The sequence below is a fragment of the Garra rufa genome, chromosome 25, assembly GCF_049309525.1.
Source record: "Garra rufa chromosome 25, GarRuf1.0, whole genome shotgun sequence".
Classification (NCBI taxonomy): domain Eukaryota; kingdom Metazoa; phylum Chordata; class Actinopteri; order Cypriniformes; family Cyprinidae; genus Garra; species Garra rufa.
In genome coordinates this window covers 34,586,389-34,603,634 of record NC_133385.1, presented here as the reverse complement: position 1 = coordinate 34,603,634, position 17,246 = coordinate 34,586,389, and the positions used below count along the sequence as shown (strand labels likewise).

At 37.3% G+C, this 17,246-nt stretch overlaps 1 protein-coding gene across 1 annotated transcript in view; it reads right to left on the bottom strand.

Annotated features, from left to right (window-relative positions):
* The window catches only part of tdrd12 (tudor domain containing 12), a 38,471-nt gene extending 21,556 nt beyond the window's left edge, over positions 1–16,915 (bottom strand). The window contains exons 1-15 of the mRNA XM_073831681.1: positions 16,805–16,915; positions 14,954–15,118; positions 10,052–10,188; positions 9,821–9,940; positions 9,682–9,737; positions 9,510–9,595; positions 7,604–7,829; positions 6,108–6,202; positions 5,907–5,992; positions 3,374–3,419; positions 3,173–3,255; positions 2,886–2,966; positions 2,708–2,768; positions 2,504–2,611; positions 2,131–2,316 (exon numbers count right to left, since the gene is read on the bottom strand). Coding sequence (XP_073687782.1) covers positions 2,131–2,316; positions 2,504–2,611; positions 2,708–2,768; positions 2,886–2,966; positions 3,173–3,255; positions 3,374–3,419; positions 5,907–5,992; positions 6,108–6,202; positions 7,604–7,829; positions 9,510–9,595; positions 9,682–9,737; positions 9,821–9,940; positions 10,052–10,188; positions 14,954–15,118; positions 16,805–16,915 — 1,647 coding nt within the window. The remainder of the gene's footprint in view (positions 1–2,130; positions 2,317–2,503; positions 2,612–2,707; positions 2,769–2,885; positions 2,967–3,172; positions 3,256–3,373; positions 3,420–5,906; positions 5,993–6,107; positions 6,203–7,603; positions 7,830–9,509; positions 9,596–9,681; positions 9,738–9,820; positions 9,941–10,051; positions 10,189–14,953; positions 15,119–16,804) is intronic.
* Positions 16,916–17,246: the final 331 nt, after the last annotated feature.

The following is a 17,246-nucleotide window of genomic DNA, read 5'->3' as shown; positions in this document are numbered from 1 at the left end:
CAATCTGAGCATTTCCAGCATAAATGATTCAATTGATTTAGTTCATCCGTTTCTCTTTTTGTGTCTTTAGCGAAAGGGATCTTTATGACAGGCATCCTCAAATCTGGCCCACGAGATCCATTTTCATGCAGGGTTTAGCTCTAACCCTAATCAAACACAACTGAGCATGCTAATCAAGGTCTTCAGGATCATTAGAGAATCACAGGTAGGCGAGTTTGATCAGGGTAGGCGCTAAACTCTGCAGCGCATTGGCCCTCCAGGGTGATGACTTATGATGTTTTTGAAATTGTATGAAAAGATATGTGCTTATTAAAAAAAAAAAATTAATAGATAAATGGTCTTTCAATAATTTAAGCACTTTTCAAGTACCTCTCAAGGAATATAGCCATTTTCAAGGGTTTTCTAGGCCTTAAATTTCAAAAAGTCAAATTCAAGTACCTCAAGCACATTAAGCACCTTGTATAAAGCCTGCCAAACCCACTAGAGCAAAATGTTTTCATCATGCCAACCCTCATTTTTGCATAATTCGATGTTATTTACTCTAACACTAACATGTTTCTGACCACCTCTGCGAGTGGTTTGAGTGACTAAATAAGAAACACTGGCCACCATTCATGTGTGCATTTAGTGCAGTGTTTACAAATGATTTGCGATCCACGCTACGAAGATCTGATCTCAAGCAAAAGATTTGCGAACCCACTCTGAAGTTCAAATCTAGATAAAATGATTCATGCTCCGAAGTTCTGATCTACAGAAAAAGATTTCCGCACCTGCTCCAAAGTTCCGATCTGAATCAAATGATTCGTGATCCGCGTTACGAAGATCCAATCTTAAGCAAAAGATTCACAAACCTGTTCTGAAGTTCCGATCGAAATCAAATAATTTTCGATCCACCCTCTGAAGTCCTAATCTAAATAATGATTCAAGAGCCATCATTTCAGATCAGGACTTGAATCATTTGATTTCAATAATTCCATTTCCAAATGATTAAAATCAAATGATTTGCGATACACGACTTGAAGTCCCGATCTAAATCCAACTATTTGCGATACGCAAAGTTCCAATCTAAATCAAATAATTCTTGATATGCAATTTTAAGTCCCGATCCGAAACAAATCATTTGCAATAGGTGATCTAATTGGAGCGCTTCGAAACTGTGAATAATTGTGTGACGCATCGGTTTAACTTACAAGCGATGCCAAAATTTGAAAATGAATGGCTTCCGCCAGCGAATAGCTTGAAATTGAGGATAGAAGTCACAAGTTTGAATCAATAATAGTAGTTCCAGCCTAAATGACTCAATTAATTTGGTTCATCTGTTTCTCTTTTCATATCTTCAGCAAAAGCGTTCTACTGTTTACTCAGCAAACTGTCAGTATTACTACTGGCTTAGCTTGCTACTTTTATGACATTAACTAAAATAAGCAAATACGTATGTTTTTGAAATTGCATTAAAAGATATGTGCTTATTAAAAAAATTAAACAGTTATTTCATAAATAAATAGTTTTTCAATAATTCAAGCACTTCAAGTACCTCTTCAGGAATATTGTCATTTTCCAGGCATTTCAAAAAGTCAAATTCAATTATTTTAGGCATGTTAAGCACCTTTTTTTTTTCATCATGCCGACCCTCATTTTTGCATAATTCACTATTTACACTAACATGTTTTTGACCACCTCTGAAACCACCTTTCATGTGTGCATTTAATGCAGTGTTAACTTGTAATTAGATCACCCAAGACTGAAGTGGAGCTGCACGATGGATCCCACTGAGCTCAGAGGTAGAGCTGCACCACAGGGCCCACCAGAACCAAACATAAAGCTGCACCAGAGGGACCAGTAAACCCAGAATTGGAGCTGCGCCATGGGTCCCACTGAGCTCAGAGGTGAAGTTATACCATACCACTGATGTTCTATAAAGTCTAGTGCATGCGTTTAAAAAAATAAATAATTTTGGCATCGTTGTTGTCTACAAATGTGATACAATTGCACTGTCTACCTTTTACATGCATATTTAGGGCAGTGTCCACTTGTGATTGGGTCACCCAAGACTTGACTGTATTATCAGCTTGCCACAGTGACTTTGATGTTAACTGTATTCTTCTCTTAAAACAGAGCAGTGAATCTCACCCCAGTGCGAGCAGCGAGACTGGAGACGACAGAAACTGTCTGTAAGAGCATCAGCAGAGGAGGAATGTAGGAAAGAGGATTGTCACCGCCGTGGGACACCAGAACCGTATCAAAACCTCGTGCCACAGCGGGCCAGCAGTAACTCTCTGCAATATTCGGTCCATTATACTTCCTCCACAACAGGAACTAAAACAAACAAAAAGATAGAACAGGTCAAGTCTCTTGTATAAAAATCATTAATACAGCTGCGCAATTATACCCTATATTCTTCCAGTAGGAAGTTAATTGAGTTGGACAGACTTTCCATAGCATTTTACAATAATGCAAAATGATAAATAACGCAATAAATGTTCTATTATAAAAGTTGATCGACCTTTCTGAATTTTTCACTGATGGGTGCACGTGTCAGGTTACTGCAGGGCTGAACGCGAAGAGCGGCGTGCACTAAAACTCCTGAGTGACCCGGATCACAGCGTGCAACCTGTGAAGCAGTACAGGCGAGATTAAATACCAGAAGACATGTAAAATGAAGTATACGAAATGAAAACATACAGAAAACAAACAATAAGGCTCTTACTTTAGCATCAAGAGACTCTTGGTCGCGATTGAGTGGATCAGGGTTCAGAAACTGCATGAGTCTGTCCACAATTTTATAAGTGATAAAAAATGTGGTATATTAGATTAAATTAATATGATTGATTGACATGTTTTAGCTCCAATGGAAAATTAAAGTTTAGAAGTAGCATAAAACCTACCTAGAAGAGGTCAGTTGGTCTTCAAGACTAGGCTCTTGTGAGAGAGCTGCTAGTCTTTGCTCTTCTGAGGAGTCGCTCGGACTAAGACACACACACACACACACACACACACACACACACACACAGACACACACGCAAAACCACATTTTCACATCAACTAGGTGGCTGCAGAATAATTAATGGGACTCAAGCAAAGCCCTCTATAATCAGGCTGGCTTCAGATTTACTTGATGCCAATCAGACACGATCGTGTTCGAAAACTTAAAACAAAGTGTGTTTGGTCCTACCGTGATGGTGAACTTGCAGCTGGTGTTGAAACACTGCTTTTACTGTCTGTTTGATCAGGACTCTGCTGCTTTTCTTCAAAAGACTGAAAATATAATGCATTTCATTTCACAGTCACTCATTTCCTGACCATTATTCACAAATTGACTAACTACTTTATTTTCAGAACATACAAAACATTTGAAAGACATGTCAGTGCTTACTTGAGGAATCTGCATTGAATGCAAAAGTGTGTTAAACTTCATGTATCTGTAAAAAAGAAAACAAGTCATTTACTTAACCTTAATATAACTATTTACTGAACTACTGTTAAAAAGTCATCTGAATTGCTTCATATACACTATATCACCAAAAGTATTGGAACACCCCCTTCTAATAAACAGGTTTGGCTACTTTAGAGTAATGTTTAAGCATATAACGATAATCTAGGGAATTGTGTGCTTCTAATTGTATAGCAAAAGTTTGGACAGGACCCTTTTCTATTCTAACAAGACAATGCAACAGTGTATAAGGCAAGGTTCAAAAAGAAATGATTGATTCAGTCAGTGTGGAAGAACTGGAGGGCAGAAAGCTAAATCTTAATGCCAGCTGAACACCTCTGGTGTGACTTTAAATGCAAAAGCCAAAAACTCATTGCTAAACACCAATGAGTTTTACATACAAAATATTGGGACATCCCCTTCTTTAGATCAGAAAAGGGCACTTCCAAACCTGTGGCAACAAAGATGGAAACATAATTTATGTATTTAAAAAAATGTATTTCCATCTCTGTTGCACCAGTTTTGGAAGAGTCTAAAATGACTGTAGCCATATGTACAAGCCATTGGTGTTTGGTGATGAGTTTTTGACTCAAGGTCTGCATTTAAAGTCACACCAGAGGTGTTCAACTGAGATTAGGACTTGGCTTAATGCAGACCAGTCAAGTTCTTCCACAAAATGACAGAATCAATCATTTCATTTTGAACCTTGAGTTATACACAGAGGCATTGTCATGTTAGAATAGAAAGGGGTCCTGTCCAAACTGTTGCTATAAAATTAAAGGCACCCAATTCCCTACAACATCAGTATATGATTAAACATTAAGATTTGTACTCAAAGAAATTAAATTAGTTAAACCCTTTTCATTAGAAGTCCCAATACTTCGGCAATAAACCGTATATCAGTTTAATGAATATCATAACTCAATCAGAAAGTTATTCAACCCCCAGAGACCGCAATACTTTACAAATACAAGCTTCTCTCAAGATAAAGGACTTTATATATTGACATTATCACTTTTAATGTGCTAGTAATTTTTGTAATGTAATAATTTTGAGTCCTAGGATTTTTTAATAAATTAAATATATCATAATTACTCAACCCCTATTCAACATTGCTGTTTTAGTCACTTATTATGGGTGGGGAACAAAATTGTCTTAAAACACAATTAAACCTTTAGAAACTCTATTAGAAAGCTGTTACACATACATACAGTTAGCCAATGCATGTGCTGAAGTTTGAGTAGCAAACTTGACAAAGTCAACAGAGCTCTCATAAGAGCTATAAAGAAGAAATAATTTGATTACTTTAGAAAGTCTAAGGCTACATGAAGATTCCCAAGACATTAAAAGATCCTAGAGACACAGCTGGCAGCCTTATTCCTTAACTTAAACCTTTGAGGGTGTTGAAGAAAAAGCACAATATCATATAATGTTTGATCAGAACAACCTGAAAGTTACAGCCAAAGACTTTCAAGATGACCCAATGAATGGAATATAAGATGAACAAGATATGCATGGCTTTCATGTTGGGACATCTTGCTGAATGCCACTCTTGACCAAGAAGAACATAAAACGCTAACTTGAACATGCTCAAATTCATTTGGATAGACCTGTGGAGTTCTGGAAGAATGTTTTATGGAGTGATGTGACCAAACTGACCTTTTTGGAGCCATGGATCAGCGGTATGTCTGGTGCAACAAAGGCTAAGCTTATAAGCAGAACAACATCATCTCCATCTTCAAACATGGAGGTGGATCAGTCCTGTTATGGGGTTGTTTTACTGTTGTAGGACATTGAAATCATGACTGTATGAAGGACATCCTGGATTCTTTGAAGTATCAGGCCATTTTGGCAAGAATTGTGATGCCTTTGGTGCAAAGACTGAAGCTGATGATCAATGGACTTTCCTGCAGGACAATCATCCCAAAGTATGCATCCAAATCTACTCATGCTTGGTGCAGGGATCAGTCATAGAAGACTCTAGAGTAGCCTGTTCAGTCTTTAGATTTAACTCTCATTGAAATCATTTTGATGAATTTGAAGAAAGCAGTGGCAAAGTGAAAACAAAAGATTATCAGTGATATGCAAGCTTTTTAGGTGAGGAATGGGCCAAGACTGTAGTAGAGAGGTGACAGAAGCTTCTGAGCACTTCCAAGCAGCGTTTATTGGTGTTTTTAAAGAATAAAAGATTTTGCACCAAATTTGACTTTTTGGGGGTTGAATAATTTTGAACATGAACATTTCAAGCCAATTTGAATGTTATTATTATCAATGTTACCTCCTCAGAATCACTCTAATGTGTAATAATAAACTTTCACTTAAGCTTACTGATGCCTTTGTTGAATTGTTTTCATAAAATTTTGTTCTCCATAGCAAAACGTCTTGCAGGTAAAGGGGGTTGAATAACTTTGATTGCTACTGTATGAGTTATAAACTATTATGTCAGAAGCAATCAACTTTCAGACAAAAATCTTACTGAGGCTTGTGTATGTCAGTCGGACCACATTGTTCATCTGTGAAGATGTCCGTGGCCTCGGCTCTGATACGCCATCCTCTGCCAATCTGAATCAAACCACAGAAATAAAAGTTTAACAGGCACACACACACACACACACACACACACACACACACACACACACACACACACACACACACAGCAGTATAGACAAATACTTACGGTATCGGTTCCAGCATTGCGGGTCAGTTTAGAGACTGTAGGGTTAACCTGAGATGGCATGTACACTTCCTCTGACACCTGTGGTTTTTGCTTCTCTGAATGAGAAAGAAAGAAAATTGAGTGTGATTAATTATATATATAAAAAAAAATGCTAAATCTGCAAAATGTTAATTATTTTAGCAAAATAGGACTGAACATACAAAATGTACGTCTTTTTTAGTACCTGAATAAGATATTTTACATTGATGACAGTTACACATAGTCCATAAGAGAAAATAATTGAATTTATAAAAATGACCCCGTTCAAAAGTTTACATCCCATTGATTCTTAATACTGTGTTGTTACCTGAATGATCCACAGCTGTGTGTGTGTGTGTTTTTTTAGTAATAGCTGTTCATGAGTCCCTTGTTTGTCCTGAACAGTTAAACTGCCTGTTCTTCAGAAAAATCCTTCAGGTCCCACAAATTCTTTGGTTTTTCAGAATTGTGTATTTGAAACCCTTTCCAACAATGACTGTATGATTTTGAGATCCATCTTTTCACACTGAGGAAAACTGAGGGACACTATTACAGAAGGTTCGAACGCTCACTGATGCTTCAGAAGGAAAAACAATGCATTAAGAGGTAGCACTAAATAAAGAAAATATGATATACAGGCTTCATTCTGTTCAAAAGTTTTCGCCCCCAGCTCGTAATGCATTGTTTTTCCTTCTGAAGCATCAGTGAGCGTTTGATCTTTCTGTAATAGTTCCTCAGTTGTCCTCAGTGTGAAAAGATGGATCTTAAAATCATACACTCATGGTTAAAAAAAATGGTTCAAACACACAAAAATGCTGAAAATCCAAAGAATTTGTGGGACCTGAAGGATTTTTCTGAAGAACAGCTGTTCAGGACAAACATGACTCGAACAAACATCACTAAACAAAAAAAAAAAAAAAAAAACAGTTGCGGATCATTCAGATCAAGCATATGTAAACTTGAACGGGGTCATTTTTATAAATTCTTTATTATTCTCTCTTGTGGACTATATGTGAACATCTTTTTTGTGTGAAATATCTTATTCAGATCAGTACTAAATAAAAAAAACAACATGCATTTTGTATGGTCCCTATTTTGGACAAATAATTTACATTTTTCAGATTCTGCAAGATGTATGTAAACTTTTGACCTCAAGTGTATCTCTGAATTTATTGTCGTTGCTCAGCTATTGCTCATACGTGATATAGTTGACATATTTCGTAATTCAATTAAAAATTAAGCCTTAATATTAGATTTTACATGTGCATTGAATAAGACTAGATCAACTATATAATTTTACAAATGTATAATGTATAAATATACAAAAAAACAATACACTTATCTAAAAAAAGAAAAAACAATATATATAGGATATTATTATGGGATATTTTAAGACTGTTTATATTTGTCTATTATCTGTATTACACACATAGACACATTAAAATGTGTCTTCATTAAAATTCATTCATTAGCATGACCTGTCTGAGGATCATCTCTCTGCTCTTTTCTGATGAGAATATCTGGTGGTGGAGCTTTGACAGGACAGCATCCTTTCATTTCTAAGAGCTGGTGAGGGCTGGAGTAGATGTCCCACGCCAGGCTGACAGGAGCACGATCTCCATTTCGGTTCGCTTCCGGTGCACTGGACTTCTCGCTCATGAAACAGGCAAACTTCTTCGCCACGAGATCATGATTCACACAGATCTACACAAAGACGTTGAACCGACATTTAACCTAAAACATCTGCAGTCCATCTCACGTGTCCAAAAACCTGCTTAGGACAACTTAAAATCAGATCTTTTCTTTTGCAATAACTTTTTACTTCAGTGATCGCTTGCAGTGTAGCGCAGAAAACATTTAGACACAATAAAGCATGAGATGCCTTTTCTTGTTTAGAAAAAATAATATGAAAGCTTTTTGTTTGCCGATTGGTTTAAATGACAAATTTCTAAACAGTGTATGCAAAGCTTACAAATATAGGCTAGCATAAATTATACTCGCATTGCTTTTTGGCTCCTTGGGAAACTAATGATAATGATATTTCAAGCCCAGTCAAATCAAATAATGTCATGAATGGGTTAAAATAGGCTACATGCTTTTAAAATGGGCCTATATTTATGTGACCCTGGACCACAAAACCAGTCATAAGGTTAAATTTTACAAAACTGAGATATATACATCAAATAAAAGCTCAATAAATAAGCTTTCTATTGGTGTATGGTTTGTTAGGATAGGACAATATTTGGCCGAGATACATCTATTGGAAAATCTGGAATCTGAAGGCGCAAAAAAAATCAAAATACTGAGAAAATCACCTTTAAAGTTGTCCAAATTAAGTTCTGAGCAATGCATATTACTAATCAAAAATTACATTTTGATAGGTTTACAGTAGGAATTTTACAAAAAAATCTTCATGGAACATGATCTTTACTTAATATCCTAATGATTTTTGGCATAAAAGAAAAATCAATAATTTTGACCCATACCATATATTTTTGGCTATTGCTACAAACATACCCCAGCGACTTAAGACTGGTTTTGTGCTCCAGGGTCACATATTATAAATAAAATATAGCATATAATATACACTACTATTAAAAAGGGTAAACAAAACTTGTTAATGGATTAATGAAAAAAGCATTTGCATTTGTTTGTTAAAAAAATCATATGAAAATAGCTTGCCAAATTGCTAACATGTTTCTAGCTTGATTAGCAAGTTACTAGCATGACTGGCAAGTTAATAGCATGCTTCTAGCATGTTGCTAGTCTTGCGTAGCCAGACCTTCAGACTGACGGCTGAAGGTCTGGAATTCACGGCAGCTTTCATTGGCCAAGTCCCGCCCATAAGACCGTTTGATCGACATGTCAAACAACCAATCACAGTTCATTTTGTTCAGCGTCACGTTTCGTGGTGTGGAAATGCCCCCACAACAACAGACTGGCGTGCAACAAGTCAGTCACTGAAATAACCAGCATTGAAAGTTAAATAAGAAGAGGGAGAACAAGCAGTAAGTCAGTAATTTGTTCACGAACGTCGCAAATGTGTATAACAACAATGGCGTCTGCATAAGCACCTTTTAGCAAAACGCTGAGTAAATCAGTCTGCGCTTTGCTTCCCGGCGGACCGAAAATAAACGCGACACTCGCGTGTTCCGGATATCCGATCAAATTCAACTAATCAGATGACGACTTCGACATTCCTGAAGTGCTTCCAGTTAAGTATATATATACTATAAGATCAGTCTTAAGAGCTGGGCTGAGTTTGGTGGTTCTAGCTCGAAAGCTCTGGGAGGAGTAGCGTTCAGAAATTTAGTCTAAGAAAAATAATAATGAAAAGCTTACTTTCTCAAGCCAACCTAATAATATCATGTGAACATATTTTACCTTTGTATTGTTGATGGTCAAGTAAAGCTCAATGGCAGAGCAGCCGTCTTGCGTTTCACACAGAACAGCTTCAACCAGAGTCGACACTAAAAACAAACAGAGCTCAAAAATCACCAAACACTCAACAAACATGAGCTGGAATAACCAAAGCAAACCATAACCAAACTTTTACCTTGTAACAGATTGTGCAGGTATTTTGTGGCAGAGCTGTCCCATGTTGAAGATGGCCTGAGATGGAGACATACACAAGCAGTGGCTCAGAAAGATGAACAGAGAGATGCAAAACGGTTTCTTCAGGAGATCTGACTTACACAAGCTCTGCTCTGTTTTCAGAGATGGGCACCTGAAGTGTCATCGGACGAATTCCTGCCAATTTAAAGCGTCTGACTCTGAAAGGAAGCTGCAGGAACTTCTCAAGAGGAGTTCGCACGCTGAGAGGAAAGAGTGCAGACAGAAACTATGAATTCAAGTATTATTGTAATATGTGGATGAAGTTCTGCATTAACTGATTTATCAGATATGAACTATAAAGTGTTTCGTACTCCTCTGCACTGACGATGATTCGATCTCCGTGGTCGACTAACAGGCACCAGGCTTGAGTGTCCACCGTCCCCTGAAAGATAGACTCAACTACAGCTCGACACCAGCTCTTCAGAGCCAGACTGAACACCACACACACCTGAGAGAGGAGACAAGAAAACTTACACCAATATCTGAAAGACAGACAGACAGACAGACAATGTTCAACCCTATTAAATCAAACATATTCTGTAAAAAGTTTAATATTTATATAAAAGCATAAATGGTCACCTTTTTAAGTCAACTGTATTCCTTCATTGCTTAAATGATTAGTTAATTTACAGAACAAAAAAATTTCAGACGTTCAGACGAAAGGTTTTTTTGAAGAAAACATTCCAGGATTTTTATCCATATCGTGGACTTCAATGGGAGGCAATGTGTTGAAGGTTCAAATTGCAGTTTTAATGCAGCTTCAACCTGTTGATCCCCATTGAAGTCCACTATATGGAGAAAAATCCTGGAATGTTTTCATCAAAAACCTTAATTTCTTTTCAATGTAAGAAAGAAAGACACAAACATCTTGGATGACATGGGGTGAGTAAACTCAGGAATTTTTTATTCTGGAATTGAATTAATCCTCTTAGACACTAAGTTGATTTTAACTTTAAGGTTTTTTTGTTCCCCAACTAGACTTGCATGTCACACTGTGGGACAAATCAATCTCTTGCAAGTATTAGGGCGTGTGCACACTTGGCGTCTTTTTTCAAACTGCCAGCGTCTGTTTTACATTGTAATCCTAGGGAGTAAACCGTGTTTTCAAAAAAGTCCTGAGCGCTTTTTTAAACGCCACCGCCGGTGCCTTTTTCTGCAGCTCAGAGCGTCTTTTTAAGTCGAAAAAAGTTAAACTTTTCGGAAGAAAACGCCCTACGTCAAGCACTTTTTTGACAGCTGACCAATGACAAGCGAGCAGCTAAACCTGTCGTTTCCATAACAACAAGAAAAATGGGAAAGGTGCCATTATATAGACTTTTATTTTATTGTTGTGAACCGAATTCGCCTCCCCGTTAACTTTAAAAACCGACGTGCAGCACTGCTAGCTTCTTGAGCTGCACATTGACATGTACAGTAGAGCCTTTGCGCTTTAGGCGTCCCTTTTTCGAGTCCCTGCTCGCAGACCTTTCCAGATCCCTATCCCTGATCCACAGCTGAGTTTTTTTGTTTAGTGATAGTTGTTCATGAGTCACTTGTTTGTCCTGAACAGTTGAACTGTCTGCTGTTCTTGAGAAAAAACCTTTAGGTCCCACAAATGCTTTGGTTTTTCAGCATTTGTGTGTATTTGAACCCTTCCCAGCAAGGGCTGTATGATTTTGAGACCCATCTTTTCACACTGAGGACAACTGAGGGACTCATATGCAACTATTACAGAAGGTTCAAACGCTCACTGATGCTTCAGATGGAAAAAAATGCATTTAGAGCAGGGGGTTGAAAATGTTTTAAATTTGAAGAGCAGGGTAAATTAAACTTTTTTTTCTTCTGGGAAACATGTAAGGATCTTCTATAGCTTCTGAAGGGCAGAACTTTATGAAAAAAAAAATTAAGCAAAATAGGAAGAAAGTACACATCTTTATTCTGTTCAAATGTTTAAACCCCTCAGCTCTTAATGCATCGTGTTTCCTTCTGAAGTATCAGTGAGTGTTTGAACTTTCTTAAAGGAGAACTCCGGTGTGATTTTGACCTAAAGTGTATTGAATCATGATACCGAGTGTGAACGTACCTTGCATATCTCATCTCGGTTTGTGTCCAGCTGTCCGAAATCTGGGGTCAGTTAGCCGATGCTCACAACAGGTTGTCAATGAAAGTCAACAGGGCATCGGAATAGCCATGTAAATAAATCACTGTTTTACGCCATTTACGAGGCACAAAGTAGCTCCACACTTCATTGGTAGACTTCCTAGGGCCCTGACATTTAAAACGAGACATTGAGAACTCAGAAAAAGCACCGGTAGTTTATTTACAAGAAGATTTATACAGACAGTACCTGGAAGATAAAATCCGGTCGCCGCCATCTTGAACTTAGTCACGATAAGTCGAGTGTCGAGCACCAAGGAATTCATCAGGTTATCAACTTATCAGGTTGTAGTTTCCTTCGTGCTCGACACTCGACTTATCGTGACTACATTTAAGATGGCGGCGACCGGTCTGTTCCTGGTGGAAAATGTCTGTATAAATTAGTGGTGGGCCGTTATCGGCGTTAACGTGCTGCGTTAACGTGAAACTCTTATCGTGCGATAAAAAAAATATCGCCGTTAATCTATTCTCAAATTTGGGTTGGGAGCTGGGTCTAAACTACGCAAGATATGATGACTTTCACCTTGATAGTTTAACGCGGATGTATACCGGCGAAGACTATAGAATATGGTCGCGCGTTTAAGTCTCCTCCGCCAAAACACAGACGGGATCGCGTCGTCCTCCATTCATAAAAACCGAATCTACTATAGCGAAATGCCACGTAAATTCGTCGTTTTTTGGATTCATAAATCAACTGTTGGTCTGTCACTTAATTCAAATCGCGATATGGACTAGTGTATGTGAAAACTGAAATGCAAAAAGACCATTTTAATTTGAATCCGTTTGCCTAGCTGTATGTATGCATGGCGGAGACGAGCTTTTACTACACGCATACTGAAACACACGTGACGCTCCCGGTCATTTTTGGCATTTTCATCTCACATGAACAGATAAACTCAATCGCCCAAACTGCTGTGAGTGTCACTTTTACCGTTTCATTTGAGAAAACTAGCATCATATCATACTGTATACACAGAAACTTCACGGCAACCTGTCAAAATAAAAGTACGGTGTAACATGTAATGGGTTGGGTAGGTGTTGACGTTAAAAAAAAAAAAAACAATCTAATAGGTAGAAAAAATAATTTCATTGTTAGTTAGTTAGTAAACACAAGTACATCTAATTGAACATAATTTATTTTCATCAACAAATTATCATAGAACAGCTTTATGAGCTTTATGATCCATTCTCAAAGACTTACTTTTAGTCATTATTTGGGTAGCACACATATTCTGAATGCCTTCAGCAGAATTCAAATTAGCCATTTTAATCTAGATTAATCTAGATTAATTCCAAGATTTAATCTAGATTAATCTAGATTTAAAAAATTAATCTATGCCCACCCCTAGTATAAATCTACTTGTAAATAAACTACCGGTGCTTTTTCTGAGTTCTCAATGTCTCGTTTTAAATGTCAGGGCCCTTGGAAGTCTACCAATGAAGTGTGGAGCTACTTTGTGCCTCGTAAATGGCGTAAAACAGTGATTTATTTACATGGCTATTCCGATGCCCTGTTGACTTTCATTGACAACCTGTTGTGAGCATCGGCTAACTGACCCCAGATTTCGGACAGCAGGACACAAACCGAGATGAGATATGCAAGGTACGTTCACACTCGGTATCATGATTCAATACACTTTAGGTCAAAATCACACCGGACTTCTCCTTTAAATAGTTGCATATGAGTCCCTCAGTTGTCCTCAGTGTGAAAAGATGGATCAAATACACACACAAAAAAATAACATGCATTTTGTATGATCCCTTTTATCTAGGTCAAATAATTAACATTTTGCAGATTCTGCGCGGTGTATGTATACTTTTTAGAGCTGGGCGGTATGACCAAAAATTTATATCACGGTATTTTTCAAAATCATACGGTATCACGGTATATGACGGTATTTTTTTTTTTCATGCATGACTAGGTGTTAACCACATTTCCTAATAAATTAGAGACTAATTACTGCAGTATATTGGCTTACATTGACCGGACTAGTATTAACCTTGAATGGTCTCACAAAATGCTGTTGTTCACAAAGAAGTGACAGTGGCACTCATCATTGTAATGAGGTGAAGAAATCAGAATTCATGATTTGCAGTCAAAATACACAACACTTTATTGTGCATTCTTCACAAGTTCACATTTACAAGTCTACGCGTTTCTCTTCCAGCAGGAGGCGCTGTCAGAATGGTAGTATACAAAGTAGCGCAACAAATGATTTTGAAACGTGCAGCGCTCATATTTATTCAATGGATAGCCTTTTGAAGTTTCATCGCAATTCTTGTCTTTCAGTCCCCACATTTTAGACCACCTGAAATCATAATTATGACTTTCATAACCCCCTAATAACACTGCAGTCATCAATGAAAATTAAGAGCTTTATTTAAGACTTTCAAAAACAAACCTTACACAAAATACGTTTCTTTTTTATTCCCCCCCCCCCCCCCATGTTCGGGGCACAAGAAAAATATTAAGGGACTAAATTAATATCAGCATATGGAGTATAATCGTCTCTCATTGTTTGAAAGAATGCACATCAGATGCTGAAAGTCAGTTTTTACTTTCACTTTAACATATTGATCACGTTGCTTGTGTGATATCCATTGGCTTTAAAACATAAATATTAATAAAAATACAGTATATAGAAAAGACATCTCTTTAAAATATTGCGACGTAACACCAACGTAAAGCCATTGTTTTTCTCTCACTGAAAGCTACATCTGTCTGCGCGCAATGCGCCGATCTCTGCTCTAGTCATCACTGCAGACACACCCCCTCTTGAAATTTCGGCATTACAAGTTTTGCAAATCGCTAACCCTGGGTCTTTCTCAGATATACTGAAATACGTCCACACCTCAGATGTGTTGCTTCAGACAAGCACGTGCAAGCTGCGGTTTCTGTTTGCGTAAACATACGTGTTCCCAGCGCTTTGTACGCACACACTCACCGGTATTGGGGTATTTGAAAAATTAATATCATAAAAAAAAAAAAAAACACCGGTATTCGGTATGAAAAGGTATACCGCCCAGCCCTAATACTTTTGACTTCAACTGTATATCCATGTTCTGAAATTACTTACCAGCCCCTCCTTTAGTTCAGCAGGCTTTAGTTTTTGAACATCCAGGTCGACCTCATGGTAGAAGAGGTTCATTTTCACTTTCAGGCTCTCGTATTCCTCTGGATTGTCTGGTTGAACACCTGGCCCTTTCAGAACTCGAGCCCACAGACATCCCGGATCTTCAATCTGACACAAAACAGAGAGTGTGTTACTTACATCTTACGAACTGGTCACTTGAGTAGACTAAATTCTTATTAAATATTTGCTATAAAAGCTGTATGTCTGCTTTTTGTGTTTTTATTACCATATACTGCAGGGGTGCTCAACCTTGTTCCTGGAGTCCTACCTTCCTGCTCAGCTCCAACCCTGATCAAACACACCTGAACCAACTACTTAGGATCTAAGGAAACACTTGATAATTACAGACAGGTGTGTTTGATCAGGGTTGGAACTGAACTCTGCAGGAAGGTAGATCTCCAGGAACAGTGTTGGGCACTGCTGATGTACTGTATACATCAAAAAAAGGTATATAGCTTTCTTTTTCAACATGTCTATGAAGGCAAAAACAGCAATAATGCTCAATGTTATCTTTGGTGACATTATGACATTTTGAAAGTGGCGATTGGGCACTGCTTATGTGCTGAACATTTGCTCAGAATCCATGTAATGAATAATCTTTAAAAAAAATATTTAGAGTTGATATTAACAGAAATGAGTTATGAGTAAAATTTGATATTTTTAGAGTCCAATTTTTTGGGGGGTGTTGCCAATGACCCCAAATTTAATAAACAATTAAACTATTAGAGATAAAACAATACCATGCTGCACTACTGACAAACTATCTTTTTATCTTGAAAAAAAAAAAAAGCCACTTCAGTGCAACTAGTGCAAATACATATATATAAATGAATCTCTTGTAAAAAGTTTTGAAAATATCATCCTTTTTTTGTGAACAATTAACAGTGATACATATTTTACATCTCAACAAGAGACTTACTATCAGGGTTATTAAAACTAAAAGCATTAAAAAAATATTTTTACATTTTAAAATAACAATTTATTTTATTTTAAAAAATTACTTAAAATAAAATATACTTGCTAGTTGCCCAAGGCAGAATTTCTCATTATCTTTAACTTAAAGTACTACAATAAATGAAACTGAAATAAAGATGAATAAAAACCATTTAAACACTTAAAAAAAATAATAATTTCGCTCCCTGCCCTCTGCGCCCTGTTAGAGGAATATAGCTGCGTCTCTGGGTATAAGATAAATAAGCAGAAAAGTGTCATGATGCCTCTTAACCCAGCTGCTCAAGGACTATCAAGGAAAGACATTCCCTTTTATTGGGACCCCTGTAAACTATGTTATCTTGGTCTGCAAATACCCAACCAGCCACATCAGATTTACTCTTTAAATTATGAACCGCTATTTAAAAAAGTTGAGGCAGATCTGGATAGATGGAAATCTCTTCCAATATCCCTAATTGGAAGGATAAATTGTATTAAAATGAATATCCTACCCAAGTTCCTTTACTTGTTTCAAGCACTGCCAACTCCAATTCCGAAAGCGTTTTTTAAAAATCTGGACAGACTGATATCTAGATTCTTATGGAACGGTAAAACTCCCAGAATCAAGCTCAAAACCCTTTGCCGTCCCACTGAGCAGGGAGGATTAAACTTGCCTGATTTTCAGTTATATTATCTGGCTGCCCAATCCAGAGCTATTTGGATCTGGATCCAAAACTTGGAACACCCTCCAGCTTGGAAACAGATTGAACAGTCCCATACGGCGGAAGCGTTGTCTAGCATCCCATTTATTTACCGTTATTACAAGCAGAAAAATGTAACTCAAAATCCAATAATAAAACTTACATCTAAAATCTGGGAGGAAATTAGAACAAAGTTCCATAGTGTCCGCACATTGTACAGATCTACCCCATTCCATTTTAAGCCGGTTTTACCTGGGATATTAAAAGATGGCATTACTAGAGACTGGTATAACAGAGGCATATGTACTTTTGGACATCTATATGAGGACAATAATTTGAAATCCTTTGAACAACTAAGACATTCTTTTGGGCTCCCCTTTGCACATTTCTTTAAATACCTACAAGTTAGGGACTTTATTAGGGTGCAGCAGGGTGGGAAACTTATCCCCTTGGAGGATTTTGAGGTAGACTGTATGATGCGAGACAAGCATAACTCTAAAGGCTTCCTATCCTATGCTTATAACAGACTAATGAGCCTGGCAGAAAATAAAGCTCTTACTGCAAAAGCTAAGTGGGAAGCGGACATTAATTATGCTTTTAATGAC